This window comes from Sorex araneus, chromosome 3 (assembly GCF_027595985.1).
Source record: "Sorex araneus isolate mSorAra2 chromosome 3, mSorAra2.pri, whole genome shotgun sequence".
NCBI lineage: Eukaryota > Metazoa > Chordata > Mammalia > Eulipotyphla > Soricidae > Sorex > Sorex araneus.
Window position 1 is genome coordinate 217,941,684 of NC_073304.1, and position 25,101 is coordinate 217,966,784.

At 45.8% G+C, this 25,101-nt stretch overlaps 1 protein-coding gene across 6 annotated transcripts; it reads right to left on the bottom strand.

Moving 5' to 3' along the window:
• Positions 1-3,033: 3,033 nt before the first annotated feature.
• SMARCE1 (SWI/SNF related, matrix associated, actin dependent regulator of chromatin, subfamily e, member 1) lies at positions 3,034-23,865 on the bottom strand. 6 transcript variants are annotated; one of them, XM_055132326.1, is made up of 11 exons: positions 23,572-23,865; positions 21,000-21,051; positions 20,779-20,822; positions 17,714-17,818; positions 13,620-13,700; positions 12,453-12,584; positions 12,040-12,211; positions 7,872-8,044; positions 7,007-7,108; positions 5,776-5,983; positions 3,034-3,268 (listed from the first exon to the last, which is right to left on the bottom strand). In XM_055132326.1, exons 2-11 carry the CDS (start codon positions 21,004-21,006, stop codon positions 3,060-3,062), a joined length of 1,233 nt encoding a protein of 410 aa, XP_054988301.1. In that variant the 5' UTR covers positions 21,007-21,051; positions 23,572-23,865; the 3' UTR covers positions 3,034-3,059. The 6 variants fall into 6 exon arrangements, with proteins under 6 accessions (XP_054988301.1, XP_054988300.1, XP_054988303.1 ...); XM_055132325.1 differs by lacking the exon at positions 23,572-23,865 and adding an exon at positions 23,221-23,458; XM_055132328.1 differs by lacking the exon at positions 17,714-17,818 and having other exon boundaries at positions 23,572-23,860.
• Between the last annotated feature and the right edge of the window lie 1,236 nt (positions 23,866-25,101).

A 25,101-nucleotide genomic window follows, 5' to 3' on the forward strand; every position in this document is an offset into this window, starting at 1 on the left:
CGCCCGAAGCTCTGCTTTCCAGAAATCTCGATTGTCATGTAGGAGAGCCATTTAAAAAGACATGCTTCATGCTTACTGACTGAGGGGAAAGACATGAAAATTGAAACTCTTGTTAAGAAAACTGGGGGACCAGAGGGGGATTCCCTTTCTTTCGTTGTAAAAATGAATGAAAAACATAAGTCCACACACTTTTGTGCTACCATACTGAAAATAAAAGCACTCAAACCCATGGCTATTTGGAGCAGTAAGGGAAGTGAGGTAGGAAGTATGAGCCTCAGTTCCCAGTAAGGGAACTGAGGTAGGAAGAAATCGTTCATTCAGGGATTTGATGAAGAAATCTGACCATCTAGTTGGTGGGCAGCCACTTGGTCTTCTGACGTACTGTGGAATCCAGTCGGTAACAGCTCTAGCCCAGCGGTCGTCTCTGAATCGCATTACATGACCAGCCCATCTGATTTTTGATGCCTTGGCCAACGAGACAGCATCCCTGATTCTTGACCGTCGACAGAGGTCAGAATTTTGGATTCCTTCTCTCACTTGAATGGTATGTGATACTCCTAGCATAGCTTTTTCGATTCTTCTTTGGGATACCCGAATAGCATTCTCATCCTGTTTGCGTAGGGCCCAGGTCATGGGGATATGAGAAGAAAAAATAAAAAAGCTCAGGGGGCAGAAGTGATAGCACAGGGTAGGGTGTTTGCCTTGCATGTGGCCGACCTGGGTTCGATTCCCAGTATCACGTATGGTCCCCCCAGGGAACCGCCAGGAGTAATTCCTGAGTGCAGAGCCAGGAGTAACCTCTGAGTATCACTGGGTGTGACCCAAAAGGCAAAAAAAAAAAAAAAAAAAAAAAAAAGAGCTCAGTTGGCTTTCACATTCTCAAAGCAACAGCAGTGGTTTCTGCAGATATCATTCTAACAAGGAGAGCTTAATTCCACCCCACCCACTGTTGAAAGCTGTTGAGTACAATCCGACGTAACCCATCTTTCAGCCAATTGCCCTAGCACTGCACTGGGCAGGCGTGGCCTAGACCCACTCGTTATCCCAGGGCCATCTCTCCAGCTCTGCAGATAATCACTTGCATTATCTGACTTCAGAGCCACAGTAAATATCCTGACACCTTGCTCGGGCCCTGTTTTCCTATATTACGTAGTACCTTTGCCACCCCATTTTCAGAACTACTTTTTGGAAGCAGTGTTTAGGGGGCCTAGGGGACACGGCCAGAAACTTATCCAATTCAATTAGTTGTTCAGTGTTTGGACCCAGGATGCAGTGAGCTCGGGACGACCCAGGGCAGGGCCAGGTGATACTGTGGGCAGGCCAGGTGGTGCTGGGAGCAAAGCAAGGTCCAGTGCTTGCAAGGCAGGTGCTCGAACCTTTGCAGCCAGGTCCCGGGTCCTTTTGGCCAGTGTTGATTATTGAATATACGCAAGAGGCTGATTTGTTTGGATGACTCGTTATTTTGCCCTTGAATGCCCGACACTCAGAAAGTCCAATCTTATGAATTCGGTTTCACAAAGAAACAGAAGATTTTGATGCATTATTTGGAAAAAACATTATCAAAGGTTATTCCCACCCAACACCAAGCTTCCGTTATTTCCCAGGAGCTACTAATGTAGGAAGAACTGAACAGCTGTAGATTCTTTATAAATTCTAACTTGCCTTATAGAGAAACTATCTGCATGTAAGTGTAACATTTTTTTCTTTAGTACTTTTGTTCAAAGATAATTGAAAGGTCACAGACTTATTCATGTGGCTATGTGGATGTACAAATATATTTCGTTCAAGGATTTTCATCTGTGACATCACTAAAGAAATTGGGCTTTTCAAGTATCTTGTACAAAAGAATTTAGTTTTGCAATGTAGTGCTGGGTGGGACAGGGTCCCCCGAATACATCCTTTACCTATACCACAATGAATGCCCGCCCCAAGCTGTCACTCATGATGGTAACAGTTCCCTATACTGGTTTTGCATACGAATATTTAGTGCATTAAAAACACTGAGGCTTATTTTTTCAATTTTTTTTTTATTACATTTGGACCTTTAAGAAACATATACCATCAGATATTCCACTATTTAGTAAAAATCTACCCTAGTTTTGGGAAGCGTATGTGTCACAAACTATTTTGCTTCTAGTCTTCACAACTTTTTACTAAGTTTATCAAAAAGGTAGGTTCTGATCTACAAGGATCCTGAACCTTGAGGTTTGAAATGTTTTGATTACTGTAAAATAATTTCAAGCATGTGAACTTAATCCCCCACTGTCTGGGATAGGCTAATCATTTTGAAATTATCTAGTCCATTGCAAGAATATTCAATTTCCTTCAGCTTTGTGATGTGTCTTTGGAAAACTTGGTTTAAAAGATCTTTCCCCCCCTGTACAATAAAGATGAATTTAAGAATACAGCCAATGCTAATTGTAACCAGAAGCAGCACTGATGAGGCTCATGTGTCACGCTCACTCGAACGAACTACTTCAAAGCAAGGAACTAACTATGGAGATAATTTTTGGATCAATACTATCCAAATGTAGTTGCAGGTACGCTAAGCTCCGTAACACAACTCTTGGTATCTGATACTGATTAAACATAAGAGTCAGTAACCAAATACACACTCAGACATGATTGCGTTTCTCGAGAAGCTACTCTTTGTGAAGTCAGCAGGAAGGGGGCTTTCGGGGAGCCACTGACAGGGGCTGAGGTTTAAAGCTACGGCTTTGGTTAGCACCCGAGCGAGCAGTTAGGAAGGCATTTGTAAGAGCAGATTCTGCAGCATCAGAGATGAACTCTCTACTATTTTCTCAGTTATTCCGAATCCTCAGGCTTTTGGCAGCTGAGGGCCAGAAATAAGATCCAAAGCAAAGAACCATCTTCACACTTGCTGAAGGAAGAGCGACGGGGTCTGTCCCTTCCTGGTGCCGAAGGGTCCAGAAGCCTTTGGTGATGTGATGTTGACCAAAACATATCAATCCACAAACCACATAACACCATTAAAACTCAAAAACTTTTTTTTTTCTCATTTAAAAAAAGCATTTAGAACACATAAAACAAGGCAACGTTTATTCTTTTTTCTCGTCCTCTGGGATGGGGTCGGCGGGCGGCTCCTCCACGGTGGCACTGTTGCTCTCTGACCCCGTGTTACTGTCGCTGGTCCCTTCCTCCGCCATACTGTCCACCCCCTCCTGCCCGCTCTCCTTGTCCTCAGGAGTCGAGGTGCCCTCCTCTCCGTTCTGCTGGCTCTCTGTGGTTTCCTCCAGGTGGGTCTCCTCTGTGAGCACAATTGTCATTGTCACTGTCAGTTCCCAGACCAGAAGAGGCACCTCTGACTTATGCAGAGGATGCCACACCCCACGCCCCCCATCCTCTGCACTTAAAAAAAAAAATTTTTTTTTGGGGGGGAGGGTCACACCCAGCAATGCTCAGGGGTTACTCCTGGCTCTGCACTCAGAAATTACTCCTGGTGGTGCTGGTGGGGGAGGGGGGGCATATGGGATGCTGGGAATAGGACCCGGGTTGTCCGTGTGCAAGGCGAATGCCCTACCCGCGGTGCTGTGCTGTCGCTCCAGCCCTTCACCAGGCACTTTTAAGTGTATTTAAAACAATCTATGGTTTGACACCAACTTGTTTTTTGTTTATTTATTTGGTTTTTGGGCCACACCCAGCAGTGCTCAGGACTGACTTCCTGGCTCTGCGCTTAGGAATTAACACTTGGCGGGACTAGGGGGATCCATACAGGATCGCCAGGGATCAAACCAGGGCTGGCTGCATGCAGGGTGACATCCCACCTACTGCACTATCGCTCTGGTCCCTTAAGAATATTTGTTAAAAGAGTAAAATAAAAATACTGATTATAGGTTGAGATGACAGCTCATAGGATTTACTAGGTCTGGTCAATATATGTCTAATATGAGCTTCACTTGTTTCGCCGTACTTTACACATGTCATTCGGGGCCTGGACAGCTGGTACAGGAAGTAAGGCACAGATCAGCACTCGGCGGACCCCAACCTGGTCCCCAGGCACCAAGCATGCTCGCAGCACTGCCTGCTAGGAGCACTCAGGGCCCCTGAACACCAGTCCCCTCGCTGCAACGTCACATAGAGAAAATTTCTAATTACGTGATTTACTGTAATTATACTGAACAATGTTCTGCAGTGCCTTGGGTTTAGTAAGTGGTCTGGAGATGATTATCTTAGATACTTCTTAGAAGCCACATTGGGCTGTTTTCTGTGAAAAGTTAGGGGCATGAAGTTTTTGCTCTAATAGCCTCAAGTAATGTTCTTTGTCTCTCCCCATCCCACCAAGGTAAAAGGATCAAATCTGAGTGAGTAAAGAATAAAGATCTATACACACCTTCTACTCATAGATGACAAAACAGGCAAAAACTAAATGTTTTCTCTAGTTGCAAAGTGAACTGAGAACCAGGCTGGAGCTTTTAAACAATTGGTTTAACCACAAAAATGTGCTCTCACCCCAAATTTGTTAAGATAAAAAAAACATGTTCATACAAACCAGAAAAAGGCTCAAATAATGAAACTTAAAACCTGACTATCTGAGACGTCAATCTGCTGAATTAAATTATGTAGAAATATCTATATTCCCTTAAATGTTTTCCAAATGTCAATCAGAAGTCAACTTTTTTTTTTTGGGGTGGGATCTGGGGGAGGGGGTAGTTCGGTTTGGGCCACACTTGGCAGTGCGCAGGAGACCATATGGGGTATGGGGAAGAACATGGGTCAGTCATGCACAAGACAAGCACCTTAACCCCCTGGATAATTTTCCTGCCCTCTCATAATTAACTATTTTTGTCTTCATTCTTAGTACTGGTTAGTCAGAAACAAGGCAAGCTATGAGGAAAATAATCTCAAAATTTCAAGTACTGATCTATTTCTTTTTGTTTTGGGGCCACACTAGGCAGTGCAGGGGTATCTCCTGGCTCCGCACTCCGGAATGACTCCTAGCAGTGCACAGAGGACCATATGGGATGCTAGGGATAGAACCTGGGTCGGCCACGTGCAAGGCAAGCGCCTTACCTCTCATACTATTCCTCTGGCCCCATAGCAAGGATCCTTAACCATCTAACTGCACCATCACTCTGTATTCCCAAGCCAGCAAATGACAAGACTAAATCTGAGCAAATAACCAAGACCTTAACATTGAGCTCTGCTGTTTTGTACTGTGACAGTAACTTTTCAGCTAACTCATGATCAAGATAAGATTTGGAAAGGAAGGGTCAAAGAGACTGTACAGGGGTTAAGGTGCCTGCTGACCCCGGCACCATAGATGGTCTCCCGAGCAGCCCCCCCACCCCGACCCAGAGATCCCTGAGCACAGAGTCAGCCTTGCATGTGGCTGACGCAGGTTTGAACCCTAGCACCCCATATGGTTCCCCCGAGTTGGCCAGGAGTGATCCTTGAGCACTGGTGGGTGCAGACCCAAAATAACAAAACAAAAAATACACACAACACACACACACACACACACACACACACACACACACACACACACACACACACACACACACACACACACAAACCACCCCCAAAACCAAAAATATCCTTCCTGTTAGGTAAGGTGCTTGACTTGCGTGTGGCCAACCCAAGTTCAATCCCTGGAATCCCATTTGGTTCCCCGAGTCTGCCAGGACTGAGCACAGGTAGGCGTCCCCCCAAAACAAACTAAACAAACCTAAACAAACAAATAAATAAAAGTACTTAGAAAGAAAACCCGACAGCTCTGAGAACCCGTGCTACTGACTCAGGTGTCAACTGGGTTACCTGTCTCCATCGGAATGTTCTCGTCTTCTTTCTTCTCCTCAGTCTTCGCCCCCTGCTCCTCCTCAGGGGCGCTGCTGCTCTGGCTGCGCTCGGCTTGCTCCGCCGCCTCTTTCTCCCTTTCCTCCTGCCTCTTCCGCGCCTGCTCCTCTGCCTGGGCAATCTCGGCTGCTATTTTTTCCATATCCACTTCTACTTTCAAACCACACAACTGAGAGAGAAAACAACACACAAAACCTCTCTTGGTCATGTTTGAATTGCAGCCAGCACTTCGAAAGTCACTTTTCTCAGTTACAAACTATGTACATATAGATCGGAGGGTGGCGGGAGGTGGGGAGTTTGACGAAGCCCCTGAAACACCTGTGTTTTCAGGCAGAGGGTTGCACTAGTGGGCACTGTAGCACTGTCGTCCTGTTGTTCATCGATTTGCTGGAGCGGGCATCAGTAACATCTCCATTGTTGAGACTTGTTGCTACTGTTTTTGGCATATTGAATACGCCACCGGGTATCTTGCCAGGCTCTGCCGTGCGGGTGGGATACTCTTGGTAGCTTGCCGGGCTCTCCAAGAGGGACGGAGGAATTGAACCCTGCCGGCCGTGTGCAAGGCAAATACCCTATCTGCTGTGCTATCGCTCCAGCCCCAGTAACATCAAATATTACAGAACAGCTGGTGAGGTAATCCCCAACCCCCACCTTACTTTTTGGTGTTTGGGCCACAGTGAAGTAGTGTTCAGGGTGTACTCCTGGCTCTGCGCTTAGGGGAACTATATAAGGTGCTAGGGATGGAACCTGGGCTGGCCATGTGCAAAGCAAGTGCCCTACCCACTGTACTATCTCTCTGGCCCCAAGTGAGGTAATTCTTAAGTTCTACTGGATAACAAGAAAGGCCTCTATTTTAGGTCACCAAACACAAGATGTCTTTGTTTTAACACAGAGTGCAAAATGTGAACAACATCAAATGAAGACATTTGATGAAAAAAAATCTTATGAAAATGAGAATAACTCATGATTACATCAGTGTTCCAGTTTCTTTCTACAGAACTAGCAGGATATTCCAAACGTGCTGCAATCTTGAAAGTAGAAGTGGACAGGAACTGGGGATCTATTAAGCATGCGCCTTTTAAGTTATAGTGCAGTGAACCCCGTTTCAAGGTGAACTTTCAGTGAAAACACAAACACAAAAAAATGAGAAGTTAACAGGTAAAAGGTACAATGAACATATTAATGTGGATACCCTTTTCAGTTCATTGTTAAATGAGTCTGTGCTTTCCAGGAATTTCCTCTTCTTTTCTTGGTGTCGCTCCTCTATCTGAAGAAGTTCAGCTTCTAGCTTTCGCTGTAAGACATATGATCATATTTTGTAATTACAGGAAAAAATAAAATTTGTTTTTGGGTGACACCTGGCGGTGTTCAGGTGATCTACACTCAGGGGTCACTCCCAGTGGGGCTGGGAGGACCATCTGGGGTGCTGGTGAGTAGAACCAGTTCCAGTGTGCAAGGCAAGTGCCTGGTCTGCTGTACCGTTTCTCTGGCTTTAAAGAATTACTTTAAGTAAAGCGAAGGTCAAACAAAACGCCGCTCACTTTTTTGGGGAGGGCAGAGGGCGGGATCACACTGGAGGTGCCCAGGGGCTACCTCTGCTTAGTTGCTCTGGGCACCCTGTGATGCTGGGCTTGGACCTGGGTTTCGGCATGCACCTGTCCTCCAGCCCCCTGAGCCCTCTCTCGAGCCCTCTCTCTTTCTGATTTCTCACAGTGTGACCAGTGTGTTGGCTTTCAATGTGAATAACGATTATCCAAATGCATTTAAGATTTTAAATATTTTATCAAGAGTTGCAGAGGACAGAGAAGTATCTGTGGGAAACTAAAACCGAAGGATGTGGTTTCAGGCCCGGCCAATTTCTTGGCTAACTCCTGGCCGCAGTTTTCACAACAAACGTGTCAAATCTCGAGGAGCGGCCTGCTCCTGGATGTTTCTGCCCCATGAAGGAAAAAAGGAGTGGTGGGACTCCAAAGCATTTAGCAGACACGGAGGGGGACACCGGGAAGGACCAGGCTGGCGGGGCCCACGGTTACTGGAGAGCCGCGCTGTGACCTTACCTGATGGACCATCAGGGACTGCACCTGGCGCTTGAGGACCTGCATCCTAGCGGTGGTCACGACGGACCGGACGTCGGGCACCACACTCTCGCTCAGGATCTCGCTGATGAGGCGGTGGTTCCTCTGGAAACGGGCGGTGGCCGTATGCTTCATTGAAAAGCCATCGTCGTAATCTGGAGGAAACAGGTGTTTGGGAAGTGAAGGCCCCGGGTCCAGATGGGAGCGTGTCCCAGGGCCCACATCTAGTTAGTTCCTAGGCAGCGCAGGCCCGCTGTGGCCTGAGGAGACAGGCCTGAACGCTTCCGGGGACCCGGGGCGGTCACACGGCACCACTGCACAGAGGGCAGAAGTTCATGGGCCGTGGGGCTCCATTTTGTGACAAGCTCTCTAAGTGAAGACACGTGTCCAACAAGGATTTGGCTGTTAGCACAAACGAGGCAGAACCAGGGTTGTTTTTTCACCTGGAACGCGAGCTAAATGGAAACGCTGCCCAATTCTCATGCTCGCAATTGTAACCTAAGGTTTTTTTTCAACAGATGACAACTTCTGGCCTGAGGGGAACCCTCATCACATGGGACTTGAATATTAAAATAACCCAACTGTGCACGGCAGAGGAAACACTACCTCTAGCAACACTCAGTTTCCCAGACCAGCTCACATTCCAGGTCATGAAACCACCAGTAAGGGCCTGGGGCGGGCTGGTGGGGCTGGTCAGAGCCCCAGATGGAGCCCCAGATGTGATCAGCCCCTCCAGGAGAGACCCAAACACAACAGCCACTATGGACAGTTTTACAGGACTAGATCTTGCAGGAATTCTACAGAAAACAAAGTCTAATATCCAAAATTACTTTTGTCACTTTACATACATAAGCAGGTGCTGGTAGTGTAGAGTGAAATCCATCCACTCAGAAGTCATTCACGGTTAACTCTCATTTATAGAGTGTGAACCTTGGATAATTTGCTTTAACTTTTTTTTTTTTTTGGGGGGGTGGGGTCGGGCAGGAAGAAAAGGGTTTTTTTTTGGGCCACACCTGACAGTGCTTCAGGGCTTATTCCTGCTCTGCACTCAGGGATCACTTCTGGCAGTTCTCTGGGAATTTTTTTTTGCTTTTTGGGTCACACCAGGCAATGCACAGGGGTCACTCCTGGCTCTGTACTCAGGAATTACTCCTGGCAGTGCTCAGGGGACCACATGGGATGCTGGGAATCGAACCCGGGTGGGCCACGTGCAAGGCAAACGCCCTACCTGCTGTACTATTGCTCCAGCCCCTCTCTGGGAATCATATGGGGTGCCAGGGATCAAACCAGGACTGGTTGCATGCCGGGAAAGTGACTCACCTTGGGCCTGTATGTATTTGTGTATTCTGAACAGCTCTACAAACGCTTCTTTCACCTCAGCCTTTGATCTAGCACCTCCACAATAGCTGCTAAAAACCTGTACTAATATTTTCACTTTAACTCGGTCTAAAAAAAGCTTCCTCTTACACAATGCACATGAAAGCAAATATCCTTTCCAAACGACCTCACCATCTTCCACAAAGGCCTCAGCATCATAGGTGAGCAACTCCCTTAGTATCTGATCCTGAAGATCCCGAAACTCTTATCACCATAAAGACCATAGCCACAAACTTGTGAAATCAGTTTCCTTCTGAATAATTTCTTCAGAATGTATCTTCTGAAATTAAAATTACTAAGACAAGAGAATTAAAATAAAAAAAAAGGGGGGGGGAAAGAAAAAAAACCCACATAAAAACCCCTGTGATCTTTTTACCCTTTGCATGTTTTGGTTTCTAGGCTACTTCCAGCTGCTCTGTCTGGGGGGCTGCTCCTGGTGCTTTGGGGTGAAGTACTGGGTGGGAGGGGGTGGGGAGACACACACCATGGGATGCCGGGGAGAGGACGGCCACAAGCAAGGCCAGTGCCTTAACTCCTGGACTATCTGTTTTCCCCTTTGTAAAAACAACAGGAGCTATTCCTGCTGCCGTCTGGGGGCCGCCGGGGCACACCTGGTGGCACTGGGGCCATGAGGTACTGCGGACAGAACTCAGCCTCGCAAGGTCTGGGCCTGTGTGCTGCTGTTCTACCACTTAAGCTCTCTTCCTGGCCCCTATTCCTTTCAGTCTTGGGTGGGGCCCTCAAGAGTCATGTTAGGGGCCCCGGGGCCACTCCTGGTAATTCCTGGGTCAGTGGCATGTAAGACACACGTACACCGTAACTCCTTGACTCTCCCCAAACCGTCTCCTTACTTCTGTTCAGTGTTGGGGCTACCCTTGGCAGCGCTAGGAATGCAACCCAAGCCGCCTACATGGAAGCAGGCACTCAGCCCCCTGAGCAATCTCTCTGCCACACCCCTCCCCTCATTTCTGTGAAGTTTCCAGAGTCATATTCAGGGAACATCTGACACATTCGTGCTACCACCAGCTAGTGCCGGGAACCAATGCCTGGGAACAGCCAGAAACCCATGCCTGGGAACCAATATGTCAGTACAAACTGACGTGTAACTAGGAACAACCGCTTCTTGGGAAAGGTTGCAGAACAATACCCAGGGAAACTGCCAGCAGGGCCCACATCCAGTTTTGTTTAACATTTGCATTCTTTGCTATTCCCCCATTCTGCCCACTTCCTCATATAATCAATTATAAAAGACTAGCTTAGGAGAAATAAAGTTGGAGCTTGCTCCCATTCTTGTGTCTGTCTGTGTCTGTCTCTTTCTTCTTGCGTCTGTCTCCTTTTCACTCTCGCACCCTCTCCCGGTTACCCACGTTGAACAAGTACTGCGGGACAGGACAAGCTAGGGTCATCTTTAAAAACCATTATTCTTTGCGTATCGTGGACGACTGGTGCTGATCGGGGTACGCAGCTCCAAAGTTGGTGAATGGAGCGCGGCACAGCAGGCCGGTGCCCTTGTGGGCACTTTAGTCTTTTTTGCTTTGTTGCTGGGCCACACCTGGCGGTGCTCAGGGTTACTCCTGGCTCGACATTCAGGACTCATTCCTGGCAGTGCTTGGGGTACCAGAGGGATGCCGGGGAATGAACCCGGGTCAGCTGTGTGCAAGGCAAATGCCCGACACACTGTACTACTGCTCTGGCCCCATGCTTCAGTTGCCCTTTTGTTTGGAAGAGAGAAGTGAGTTTATATTTTCTAATTTACCACCTCTTTTACTTCATGAATATTCTATGTCACTTAGAAAGCTTTCACTGTCTTCTGTGGCCAACTATGCATGTCCTGTAAGTCTTTTTTTCACTGGAGGTTGGGTGGGGTGGGCTTGGGGCTCACTGCTGCCTCTGTATTCAGGGAACTGTGTGCAGTACCGGGGATTGAATCCAGGCCTGTTGTGTTCGTTTTTAAGAGGTATATACTCTTAAACAGACTGGAGCGATAGCACAGTGGGTAGGGCATTTGCCTTGCACGCGGCCAACCCAGGTTCAATTCCTCCCTCTCTCTTGGAGAGCCCGGCAAGCTACCGAGAGTACCCCACCCGCACAGCAGATCCTGGCAAGCTATGTGCAGCAACATTTTAGAATTTACACAAGACAGGCAAATCCTAGAAACGTAACATTTAGTTAAGTTCTGGGGAAGAAGGCAGTCGGGACGAAGAAGGGACCACTATGGCAAAGGTAGCTGGAAATGATCACTCTAGATAGGAACTGCATGCTGAAAGTAGGCAAACATGATAACCTCTCAGTATCTGTATTGCAAACCATAATGCCCAAAAGGGGGAAGAGCAGAAAAAGGGGAAGAGGGAAGAAAGGAGAGATGGGAGGAGAGTCTGCTGAAGAGACAGGCTGGGGGAAAAGGGGTGGTGGGAAGGAAACTAGGGATACTGGTGGTGGGAAACATACACTGGTGGATGGATGGGTGTTGGAACATTGTATGACCGAACCCGGACCATGAACAGCTTCGTAACTGTATCTCTGTAATGGTGATTCAATTAAAAACAAAAACAAAGTGAAGAGAATTAAGAAAATTTAAAGAGGAAAAAAAAATCTGAAAATCTATTAAAGTACAATGTATATTTCAGCCTAAATCCTGCCCGCCCGCCTGAGCTATAAAAATTTAAAAATATTATGGATAATTCTGTGCTAACACATTTACGAGTTCACGTAGATTATTTCTTCGATTTCTTACAGCCCCCTTCCTCCCTGCCCCTGGAGTCCCTGTCATTACCATCTGGATCTTCAGCAGGCTGAATGCTCATGTAAGGTTCTCCTTTCTCCATGCGAGACTGCCTCTGTCGACTTTCTTCCTCTAAAGCAGCTTCTGCACGACTTTTTGCATTTATGTAAGCAAGATATGCGGGGGAATTATGATAGGCCTTCATAGATTCATTGTACTCTATCTGAAATTCAAATTATTTTTTTTCAGTTTTATAATTAGCATTTTGCAGGTTACACTGAATGCCATCATGCTCTCATTGGACTATCAAAACAGAGGAATATTAACTTCCTTTTTATAGCCGCGGAGGAATGTAGGGTTCTCCCCCCTGCAGTCCAAGCCTCAGAAGGGCTTCTGCACCCCACAGCGCTTTACTATGCATCGAGAAACAAGCAAGTGCTCATCCCACCGAGCTCCCATTCTACCTTTTCTGCTTCGTATTCGTTTAAATATTCTTGTTTTTCTTCATCAGTGAGATCTCGCCACATGCCACCAATAATCTTGCCGATCTCCCACAACTTTAGGTCAGGGTTGGAAGCCTTTACTTGGTCCCAGACCTGAAAGAAGGAAAACAGGTGACATTCCAGGAGACGCCTGAAAATGCAGACCTTCAGAAGTCCTTTTTTCATGTGGAACTAAAACACAAACAAAAGCAGAGGGACTAGCAGCGGCTCCCCTGGGTCCCCTCACGGCCCGCCGAATAGCCCCCCAGCAGCACATATGCTGTGGACCTGCTTTAGCCATAACCCATACACCCCCACCGAGAGCACTGGACTCAGGAATGGCTTATGTTTCTCTAGAAACTCACTGGAACTGGGGTCAGAGTGCTAGCACAATGCGCTGAGCGCAACTCTGCACGCCAGAGGCGCAGGTTCAAACCCCGGTACTGCAGAGTCCCCCAAGGACCCTCGGGAATGATGAGTGAGCACAGAATCAGGAGTAGCCCCCAAGCACTGCAGTGTGAGGCTGAGAAACCAACATGCCCCCGCCCCCCCCGCCACCTGATTCACTATAACTTAGGAAGGGTTTAGATGACACACTATACCAAGAAATCCATCCATAAAAATTGTGGTAAAATTTTAATTTCTACACACTTGAAAGAGATGAACTGTGGATATCTTGAACTCAAAGAATAACGTCATCAGCCAATGCAGAGAAGCATGGAGATAAAAATGACTCTAAGTCTATAGTTTAGAGAGAAGCATCATCTTCCAACCCTTTTTTCTCCCTTCAAACGAACACGCAGTTTCTGTGGTTTGATTAAAATAAGGTATGGATAACATCAGTAGGCTAGTATTGCCTTTTTTTCACATGGCTCTTTTGCTCAGGTTATAATTCTCCCAGAAACTGCATAATGCTGTCTCTTCAGCATTTTATTTCATCAGCATTGTTGAAATGATGTTCTTGTTAAATCTGAAGTCACATTGTTTTGAAATCAAAGCCCAGTTTTCTTTAAAAATGGCATTTCTTCATCCCTTCATTTGACAGTACAGAGAAAGACGGGCTAAGCCCATGTGCAAACTGACAGAGAGCCAATCAGCCAAGAGTGGCGGTCCTCACTGCATGCGGGGCGGGGAGGGGGGACCACCTACCTTTCTGCTGTACCTCATGTAGGGCATCAGTGGCTTATCTGGTGGCTTTGGGGGTTTTGGAATCGTAATACCAGAGGATGCCTACAAAAGAGTTAATACACTCATTAATCAACTGCGAGGACTTTGCCAGCCCACTGAAAAGAGAGTCCCTGAAAAACGTCTAATGCGCCTTTCTTCTACTCGTCCATGGATACAAGATTCTTATCTTTTTCTTCACTGAAAATAGCTATCACTGTAAATTCAGAAATGTCCACATCAAAAGAAAACAAAGAGAATGACTTTAAGCACATAATAAAAAAAATTATTTACTTAGTTTATTGTCACTGCTTTGACAACCTGGCTGTAAGAAAATATTACATAATAATCCATACACAACACTACATCAGATACCCCACGTGTGGATTAGCTGCCACAGTTTTTTTTTCTTTGGGGGGGGTTGCTTGTTTGATTTACCGTTACACATACAGTCAACACTTGATTATCAGCAGAGATTCGGAGCTCCTCCCAGGCTCACCAGGCTCATGTAGTCAGAGGGGGCTGCGTGCCTAGCAGTGCTCTTCCGATCACACTCACTCGTAACTAACTACGCAAAAATGACTTCCTATGTTCAAAACCAAAACAAAATCAAAGAAACCTTGCTCTCTATACCATGGCCAGAGTTCTCTTCTTCTTCTTTTTTTAAAGGTCCTATGTCCATATCTAGTGGCTTTTTGTTAAGGAGATCTGTAACTGAAGCTATGCCCTTTGTGTTCTTGGTGATGCGGGGGTAAGCAAACTTATCAAGAACAACAAAATAGCAGACACAGGATGCAATCAAATTATTTGCAAGGATGTACAATACGTCAAGAAACTCCATTCCATGAAAAAAAAAATTTGGTTTTTTGAGGAAAGAGAGGCAATGAAGGAGAACAGAAGAAAACCTGGAGAAACAAAAATCTCCTTAAAAAAGGCAAAGAAAAAAGTGGCTTGGAGAAGAAAAGGGAAAGGAAGAACACGATGAGATGGGTCCCTCCTGTGGGCACCCACACCACGGCTGCTGGGGTCGCCAGACATGGCCAGGGCAGAGCAGCCAACTCTGAACTCAGTCTCACCTGAATATACAAAAGTGCCCTTGGTCACGGGTCTAGAAGAAAATCACGGCTAAATCTCATTTATCATTCTCAAATCTACGAAGACCCCCAACACTGATTCTTTACAGGAAAAAAACCCAAAAACCAAAAAACAAACCCTAAGAAAATGCCTCTGTTCTGGGCTGGCTCTCTACCTTCTTTTCCACACTGCTTCAAGCCTCCTTTCTTACAGCATGGTCTCCTCTATCCCTGTCCCTTTCTGGAACTTTTCCCTCAGAAGTTATTAGAAAGCATTTCAGAGGCTTAGACATTTTTCTATTACCAAAAAAAAAAGCAGTTTGCTTTGCAATAATCCTCTGGTTAGAGGTGTGAAAACCTGTTGGCCCTTTATCAAAAGGCTTAGCGGTGACACTTTTGGAGGGCATGCTCCTCCCCTCCAAACCCCCAACCCCTGTTTCTTCCCATACTACTATCAGGAAATGTATGTCTACCACAACACTCCTGCTTTCCAGTTTTGCTTCCGACAAGGAGTAGGAGGGAACTGTGATTGTCAGAAGTAACTGTTTCCACCGCCAACTGATTGTGAAGACTTGAGTTTGCTGTTGTTTCCTCCTACTAGAAGTTGTGCCTCCAGCAGGATCTAATTTAAGGGTTCTTTTCTGACAAGTAATTTCCATTAAAGCATAGAAATACGTGCCTAAGGACTGTAGAGACAGTTCAGTGGTTAGGGCAGCACCTGGTGTGGATTTTAATATCCAGCACTGCACAGGGTCCCCTGGGCACCCCAGGAGTCATCTGTAAGCGCAGAGCCAGGAATGATTCCTGAGCACTGATGGAAGTGGCTCCCGGGGGGAGGCGGTGGGGAGGGGAGAAAGACACAACATTAAAAAAAAACACAACTCTTTAATAAAAAAAGAAAAGTTTTAAATGATCTGTCCTGGTCTGCTTTCATACCTGTGCTAAGCATGCTGTACCAAGTGCCCACTGCCCTCTGACTGCTCAAGAACACAAGAGTGGCCAGAGCCCGCTACTCCGCAGAACCCACAGGTGCTGCCTTGTGAGGAGTTTTCACAAAGTCATTGCTTTCTATGACTGACTTTAAGATGAATATCAGACAGAAATACCTTTTAGGACCCCCATCCAGTAACAAAATTTGATTAAAAAATGCTTTTATAATGGCCCAAATCTACTGAGTCCTAACATAATTTTGCTTAGGCACATCTTAAAAAAGATGGTGTAAAATTTCATTTAAAATCGTTAATTTACTTCGTGGAACATTTAACGTCACTAAGGGACAAAGGGGCCGGATCAACACAGGTCCAAGGCCCCTCATTTCCCTGCCCTCAGGATTCACCTGAACAGCGGTTTTAGCAGACCGTGGTGTGCGGGTAGGAGGCCAAGGGAAACAGCAAGAAGAACCAGGTCACCAACTACGCTGATGTGCTACTATCCCCTCAAATCAGTCAATTAGCGCCCACCTCAAGCACTGTTCCAACACCCTCCAGGAAGGAATGTGTGGTTGGAGGTAACGGTAACTGGCCTAGATCCCAAGATTTTCTTCTCCTAGTACACGTAAGTCTCCACGAAATGATCTCGCTTTATAAAAATAATTCCCACTGATACATCCAAGTTAGGAATAAAATACACAAATGGAAATGCGAATCGTTCTAATATTACAATTATCATCATTTCTATTCCATCACCATAGATAATCAAGAGTTGACTGTATTTACAATTGTTAAAAAGTTGTCTTGTCTCTGCCAATCATTTTCTGCATTAATATAAATGACCCAATGTTGATTTTGCTTCTGGTTTAAATAAAAATGTTCTCAATCACTTGAAAACTGACACTTATTTCACTTTTTGGTGAAACAACATATTTAGACTGGGGAAAAAAACATGTAATGGTGCACATAAAAATTGTATGCACTGTGAAATGCACACATAGATACACGTAAGGCTTCTCTTTAGATATCCTAAGTGTGGCACATAAAACCCGATATGCTTATGAGTACAGATCATACAAAAGCAATAAAACATTCAGACAAACCAAACCTATCAAGCTTAGGAATAACGCTTACCATGATAGATACACATTCAGGTAGATCCAAACTTTTTTCCCTAACTCATCTGCAGGGCAAGAGAACTTTTCTGATGCCACATTAATAGATTTTAAAATACAGAAAATAAAAATCAGGTATGAAAAGTTTACAGTCAACCTGGGTTATATAAATTCTTGCCAATATCAAATTCCAATGCATAGAGGTATTTGGCTTTTGGATTTATTTTTTTACATGATTTTTGCTGTTTCATAGGTATCTCAATTTCCTTGATGTTTAGAAGATTCAAAACAGAAAGTCTGAAATCACCTAATTTCAAATCTCAGGTTGAGATCTGAATGTAGCATCCTAATATATATAAAAAAAATCCCCTGTAAATCCTATAGATTATAAATGTATTTTCAGTTGTACATATTTACTCTGGTACTTAACTTTATGTAACTTTCTCTAATTCTTTGAGATGATATAAAAAGGTTTTTCTTTTTTTTTTTAATTGAACAGGTCTCAGATCAATCATTAAATCCAAAAGACAAAGTAATTACATGTTATAATTCAAAATGGTAACATTAGCCAAAAGACTGGTTTGGAAGCCCAAACCAAGAAACCAAGTTCTTGTGCCTAATGCCAAGGGCCACCAATGAAAGATACTCATCTCAAAAATGGCATTTAAACACAAGAAATTCTAGGTTTATCAATACATAGTATAAACATTCAGTGCATTAATTTTTTTTCCTACCAACCACCAAACAGAACAGTCTTCTTTTCTTCTATATACATATTCAGATCTCACTGTATCTTTTTTCAGTGTAAGGCTGTACAATGAATGTTTAGATAGTCGAAAAGCTAGGTTAAAAAAATTTTTTTTTCCAACGGCTGCGCTGATGATTCGAAAGGACCTAACTCTGAAGGCATTTCTGGTCAATTCCAGTTGTTTGCCGGATGCGGTAATAGTTGATTCTCCTACCGTGACCCGGCTGTTGGTGCCCGGGTTCCCTCCCAGCCTGTAGTTGTTGTAGGCGAGATGACTGTATGGATTGTATCCCACAAACCCTGGTGTGCTGGGCATTTGCTGATGGAAACAAATGAGACAAAAACACGAATGAGAAATGAGCTCAAACGAGGAAAACACAGAAATGAAAAATGATCTGCATATGGCATGCAAAAGCAACCTGAGTTTAAACAAGCAATGATGTGTTGTAATTTGTTCTTTTTCTTTCACTGAGAAGCCTGTCTAGTGTTTTTCTTTTCTTTTTTCTTTCTCTTTGCAGGGAGCGGTGGTGTTTGTATGCGTGCAATTGTGGTGCTTGTTGCAGGGGAGAAGCAATACAAGGCAGTGTCTCAAACTTTCAGGATCACTTGAGGGTCATAACAACTAGCAATACATGTCTGAGATAGAAAAGCCTGAAGTGTGTGATAAACTACAAATCTGAAAACACTACATGCAAAAACAAACATGACTTATTTGACGGTTATGTGGATGCCATCAATGTGTTCATCAAATAAAAACAAGAAATGGATCTGTTTCAAAAGACAGTTGTAAATCATTTTATATAATGTTGAGAAATAAGAAAAGACTCAAATCAGGGAGCTGGCAGTTGTCAATAGAAAAGAACATGTGTGGGATTCAATGAATGTCACATACATGATTTCAAAACAAAGACTTGGAAAAAATGCATGGATTTCTTTCTGGGGTCCTGTCTGTTTTAACCCAGTCAGTCATTCTTTCATAGGCTTTCTCTTCCATCTCTTCTTTGGTCCATCTTCCATAGGTCAATCATGAACAAGTTCTGTATTTAGTTTTACTGTGAACTACTTTCTTTTCTAGTCCACAGAGACTTGAGTTTTCTTGTTTCATCTAGTTCCCTGAGAACGCTAGCCCTTTCAAAACACAACTACTCATTGTGATTAAGGGATTCTTGAATTTTGTGACTTATGTGTTGATGTGCTCACAAATGGGCTCTTATATAGCAGTGATCTTGTGGATAATACAGTGACATCCAGTGTTTATGGTAATCAAGGCAAAATGCATAAATAGGATGTAGCAGAGGAGGCCAAAGTAGGATAATTTACCTAATGAAATGCAATCCAAACAAGTGACAGTAAATTTCATGTTAACATGCAATTAACACTGTCAGTCCTGAATTGTATAGTGTAGAAGACAACACATCCCAGCTAAGTTGCAGCTGTTATGAAATAAACACAATTTTCTCTAACATGCCGTTGCATGTGTCCAAAAGAAAGACATTCCAACAAATAGATAATACATTTGATACTCTTCAGAACAAAATGACCATTCAATCTCTAGCTTACATAGTTATAGAAGACGCAAATTAAGCATAATTAAGTAGGCAAAATATAGATGAAATATCAGAGAACAAAAGTAGTGCATATTACTTGAGTAGTAGATTGGGTGGTGATGGTGGTGAGTGGTGGAGGTGGCAGAGGTGATGGGGGTGGCAGAATGGAAAAAAAAAGGGAAGGAGAGTAAATCATTTAAGATCCTTTCTGTTGGGTATTCTAATCCCTTGTCTTCTGTATTTTATGTGTCAATGTGAGATTATAATGATAGACATGTGACTAAAGAAAAGAAAAAAATAACCCTTGCTACATTTGAGAAGCTCTAAGGGGTGACTTGGTTTTGAGTTCGTTTTATTATCTCAAAAATTTAAGTTTATCTTCAGGATATTTTATATTTTACATATATACATATACACACATATCTATGTGTATATATCATACACACATACATACACTGTCAGAGGCAATATTAATGCCAAAATGACACCTTTAAAGGTTGCATAAACAATGGGAATCACTGTTCAACATTATGAAGAATAAAGTGTAAAAGGTAAGGGTACTAAAAAAAAAAAAAAGAAAAAAGTAAACTGAAACAATACAATTCTACTAGTTTCAAAAAATGAAGTACAAGGTTAGCTCAGAGAGGTCAGGAATCTTAACAGCTCACCTCCACCTCAACAGACCCTAGAAGAGTACTAAGAAGATGATCGAAAGAAATGTTCTTTGATTTCAGAAAGGAAACCAACCAAACACAGGACTTTAAGATCTACTGGGAGTCACTTGAGAGGACGTGTGTCATGTCGGGTGAGCTGAGACCATGGGAGACAGGATCTCTTTTAAAAAGTGTCTGAGGAAAAACAAACTGCTGATAAACCTAACTAAAACACCCATTTGAGGGTTAGTAAAGGAGTTAGTGAGTTGGAAAATAAAATTATACAAGAACCTAATTAGCAGACTAGCCTAAAATTTAGGGGGCAGGGGATACGAAAGGAGAGCTAACGGTTTTTAAATAATTGCTTTTGTAGGTTATTGTCAATGTTAATAGTGTTTCTCTTAAAACAGAAGCACAAAGAGAAGGAATCCATTTTAGCCAGGCCTGAACAGTTATTGTTAGGTTGCTTTTGTTGACTAGAAAATTATTTTGCATGCTGACCAAGCTGGGTCAGAGCTTGCCTGGAAGCAAGTTAGTTGACAAGCAACACTTTGAGACATTACCAATTCCCAAACCAATATTTATGGAGTGGAATAGAATGACAGCAGGCTCTGACCCACTGGTAAGAAATCCTTACTTGAACAGCATGAAAATAAAGATTTGCAGATATTATGGCTCTAGAAGATTTACGGATTTAACATGAAAATTATATAGAGAAAAGGAGAAAAACGTAACCAGCTGAAGGTCGGGTTTAAAAAATAACTCAAAGATGAGCATTCACTCAGTATCAACTTTAAAGTCTCAACAGAGTAATAAGAAGGGTTAAAAGCATCACTTATTTCCTATTTAAAAAAATGGAGTGGAAGAGGTTGGAACTTCAGCAGTATGTTTCTTTAAATGTTGGGATTGGTTCAAGGTAAGATGCAAAGAGTTATTTTATTTAGTAGGAAGTGCTGTTTTTTTAGCTGAGTTTTTCATTCTGTTCCTGTAATGATTGAGTGACTGTCACTGGAAGACATCTGGGTTTTTGTATCAAGGCCAGACTTGGCTATTACATTAACAAGAAAATTAAAACTTACTGTTGCAGGAGCTGGGGTGGGAGGTGGGGCATAAGATGGTCTTTCTGTTTGAAAGAAAATAAATAACTTCTTGTAAACAACTGAGATATAATACTATGCAACAAAACTACCAATGGTCCTGTTTTGAAGAAAAAAAAATGAGAGTATTTTTGGAATTCCCATTTGCTAGGGCATTAGTCTCTTATTAATATAGATTGATAAATATAAAAAATGAAACTTACTTGACATTTTGGAAGATTAAGTTCTCAGTTCCTTAAGAATGAATCTGAGACACTAAAATAAAAAAAAAGGAAAAAAAAGAAAAAAAAAGAGAATCAAAACTCAGCAAGCATAAGAGAATGTTTTCTTAAAGAATAGGGTAGTTTATTTGGTACTTCTGAATAAAATTACATTATCTTTGCATTTTTTTAAATAGTTCTTATAGGTGATCTGGCTGCTCAGAATGAAATGAGAATTATAGGGGATATTAGAGTAATACAATTCAAGTCCTTTTAAGTTTTTCCTTCTACTAGCTACCTCCTTCCTATATGGAAAAAATTCTGAGGATGTTTTCCATATTTAGTCAGGCTGATATAAGCATTAAAACGAAATACTAGGAATTATCAGGATCCACCCACTTAAGGCCAACCAGATTTTAGGGTAACACTATCTAAAAATACAGGGCAGCACTTTATTCCTGGAAGCACTGTGAAAGGTTAACTGGTATGATAAAGAGCTTTAGTTTCTCTTTAGTGGTCAAGAGCTCTGTGACTGCTGAAAATAAATTTTGACAGTGTGAAAAATTATTATTATTCACCGTTAGAAGAAGCCCTATTTCAAAACCTCAATAGAGCCTTCTTGACAGACTAGCTGGGCAGAATTACTTGCTGCTTCATCTGTATTCCTACCCAAACTACACTGATCTATAGTATTACTTATTCTATCTTGTTTAAAACAACCCTTCAATGCGGTTGGGCCGGGCGCTGTGCGGGAACAGGGGCTGATTCGAGTAGTCCCAGTAACCTTGCCCTGCTCCTAACGAATTTGATCTCAGTATTACAACATGACCAAACCCAGAGTTTGCGTCTACTCCAATATACTAAGTACCATACCATGTACTAAGAGGTAAAAATTCTCTTTTAGAAGTGGCAAGTAAGATCTACGACTAGTGGGGTCAATACAGATGGAAACAGACACGATTTCTTAGCTTCTATTTAGCCTTTTTTTTTTTTTGGGGGGGGGGTGATGCTGAGGACTTAACTCCTGGCTCTGTGCTCTGGGAACCATATGGGATGGGGGTAGGGGGATTGAGCCCGGGTCAGCGGAGTGCAAGGCAGGCGCCCCATCAGCCCTTCATCTCCCCAGCTCCCTATTTTGCATTTGAAGGAAACTCCCAAGAAGCTGGAAGAGGCCCAGTAGGGTGAAAGTTTATTTTCTCCAGGGCCCACCCTGGTGTCTCCCTCTTTTGAAAGGAATAAACCGAATCCCTTGTTTCTGCTGCAAACTTCCCTCTAGGCGGGCACGCAGGGAGAGGTCACCAAGCAGAAAGGCCTTGCTGGGGGTGGGGTGGGGTGGGGTGGGTGGCGCCGGGAGCGTCGCTAATAACCACCACGAGGTCCCTGGACACCACCACACTTTCTGATCACTCTTTTCAATGACCCTCTTCTCTGCCAGAGGCGACACTGGGCGCACGCGGGGGCGGGTACCAGGTCCACTAGGGGCCTTGGAGGACCCATCCCGGGAGCTGGCATGAAGCACTGGCTGCGCCTCTGCTCGGGACGTGATGGCACCGGCTCCCCCACGCCCGCCTCGCACGGCTCCCTGAACAGTCCCAAGCCCCGCGGCGCCGCGGCCGGCAGAGGGGAGCCCGGGCGAGTTTGAAGTCACTAGTCTACAGCCGCACGGCCAGGAAGTGCAGGAGGCGGGCGGAGGTGGAGAGTGGGGGGGTGGGGGGTGGAGGGGTGGTAGGGGGTCCCACTCCTGGGCCCTCCAGTTCCCGAGCCGCAGCTCGCAGCCTGCACCCCGGAGAAGTCTACTTCCAGGGGTGGGGGGTCCCCGAGCACCCCGGGGGCTGTGCATATCATTCCCCCTCCAGCTTCACCCCCCACCGTCCCCTCCCGGGGCTTCCTCCTCCCACGTCGCTGCCTTTCCGTTCGCTGCGGACGATGCACTTTCCCCGCAACTCCGCGACCACGGGGCTGGGCGGGGGGTGCGGCGGCGCGGGGTGCTCGGCCCCACCCGGCGGGCTGGTGGGTGGGTGGGTGGGTGCGAGGGAGGGAAGAGGCCACCGCGGCCGCGCAGGAGGGGACCCTGGCGGGGCCTAGGCCGCGCGGAGGGGGCCCCCGCGCTCCGGAGCCCGCGCGGCCTCGCCGACGGCTCCCGGGCGGTCGGGGCGCGGCCGGGCCGGGTGGCCCCGCACTCGCCGCCCCCCCGGCACGGCCGGGCCCCGGGGGAGACACTCACCGGCGGGCAGCGGCGTTGCCCGCAGCTCCGGCCTCGCTTCCCTTTGTCCCGCGCACGCCCCGCCCCGCGCGCCGCCGTTCCGCGGCCGCACTTTCCACACGCGCCGCGCTTCCGCCCGCGCCGCGCCGGGCCCGCGGCGAGCAGTGAAAAAAATTTTTTCTAATTTTTTCCTTTTTTTCTTTCTTTCTTTCCCGGGCTCCGTCCGTTCCGCCACGACGTTCCGGCCAGCCGAGCTGCTGGGGCGGCGCCGATTCGTCACGGCGGAGCGGGCGGAGGCGGCGCCGGGTTCGCGCCCCGAGCGCGGTGCGGGGCGGCGCCGCGGCCCGGCCCGGCCCCCCGTCGTGCCCTCACCTCTGCCGCTCCGCACCCCTGGGGGCTGCTGCTGCTGCTGCTGCTGCTGCACGACCCCCAGCCGGGGGACCGGGCTCCGGGGACCAAGCGCCGCACTCTTTCCCCGAGCGCGCCCAGCGCCGCCTCCTCCGGCTTTCACGGCCCCGCGTTCGACCAGAATATAAATAAAAGCAAATTAAAAAGAAAATTTAGAAAGCCACCCCGTTCTTGTGGCGCCGCCCCCGGCGCGAGTTGGCTGTAATCGGAGGCCCAGGGGCGTTTCTCCCCAGGCCCCTGCGTGGCAGTCCCAGGTCTGCCCGTGCTGCCGCCTCGGCTCGCTCCTCGGGGGGACCCCTGGGCCCCGCACTTTCCAGCCGGAACTCGTCAGTCCTTCCTAGGTCCGGGTCAAATGTGTCTTGTGAGGCCCCCTCTGCGATTTCTTTATCCTCCACCCGCTCGTATCCCGTTCTCTGGTCGCCCCCCTGGCTTGGACTTGGTTTTCAGTGCAGCGGGAGGACCAGCAAAGGGGAGGTTGGGGCCCCTGCACTGGTCATCTTCGTAGTGCGGGCGCCTAGGGAAGTGTTCAGTTAACCCCTCCGGGGTTCTTTCCACTCCCAGGAAGATTTCAGTTTATCAGTCCCATCCGGGCTGGGTGAAAGGTGTGTGTGTGTGTGTGTGTGTGTGTGTGTGTGTGTGTGTTGGGGTGTCCATTAGCAATGACTTGAAAACTGTTGACATTGAGTCTACTGTGTGTGTGTGTGTGTGTGTGTGTGTGTGTGTGTTGAGGTGTCCATTAGCAATGACTTGAAAACTGTTGACATTGAGTCTACTGTGTGTGTGTGTGTGTGTGTGTGTGTGTGTGTGTTGGGGTGTCCATTAGCAATGACTTGAAAACTGTTGACATTGAGTCTACTGTGTGTGTGTGTGTGTGTGTGTGTGTGTGTGTTGAGGTGTCCATTAGCAATGACTTGAAAACTGTTGACATTGAGTCTACTCATGGAGACCAAGACCAGATTTTCCCCCTGTTCTCACTCCTTATTCTTTCTCACACATGGTTGTCTTTCTATCTCCAACTTTTTGTTGTTTCTGGGCCTCGTCTAGTGGTGCTCAGGGCTTACTCCTGGCTTTGGGCTCAGGGATCACTCCTGGGGCTCCAGGGGGACCATGTGGGATACCGGATATCGAAATGAAACCCAAGTTTGTTCTTTTTAAAAATTAAAAAAAAATTTTTTTTTTTTTTTTGCTTTTGGGTCACATCCAGTGATGCACAGGAGCTTACTCCTGGCTCTGCATTCGGGAGTCCTGGCAGTGCTCAGGGAACCATATGGGATGCTGGGAGACGAATCTGGGTTGGCCACGGAAAGCAAACGCCCTACCCACTGTGCCATCGCTCCAGTCAGGAATGGAACCCAGGTTGGCCTTGTGCAAGGCAAGCGCCCTACCGGCTGGACCATCGCTCCTCTACCCTAAATTTCGTGTCCCTCTTCAATTTCCCACAGGGCAGGGGGAAGAAATCAAAGAGAGTTGGACTTGAATTTCAACTGAATCACT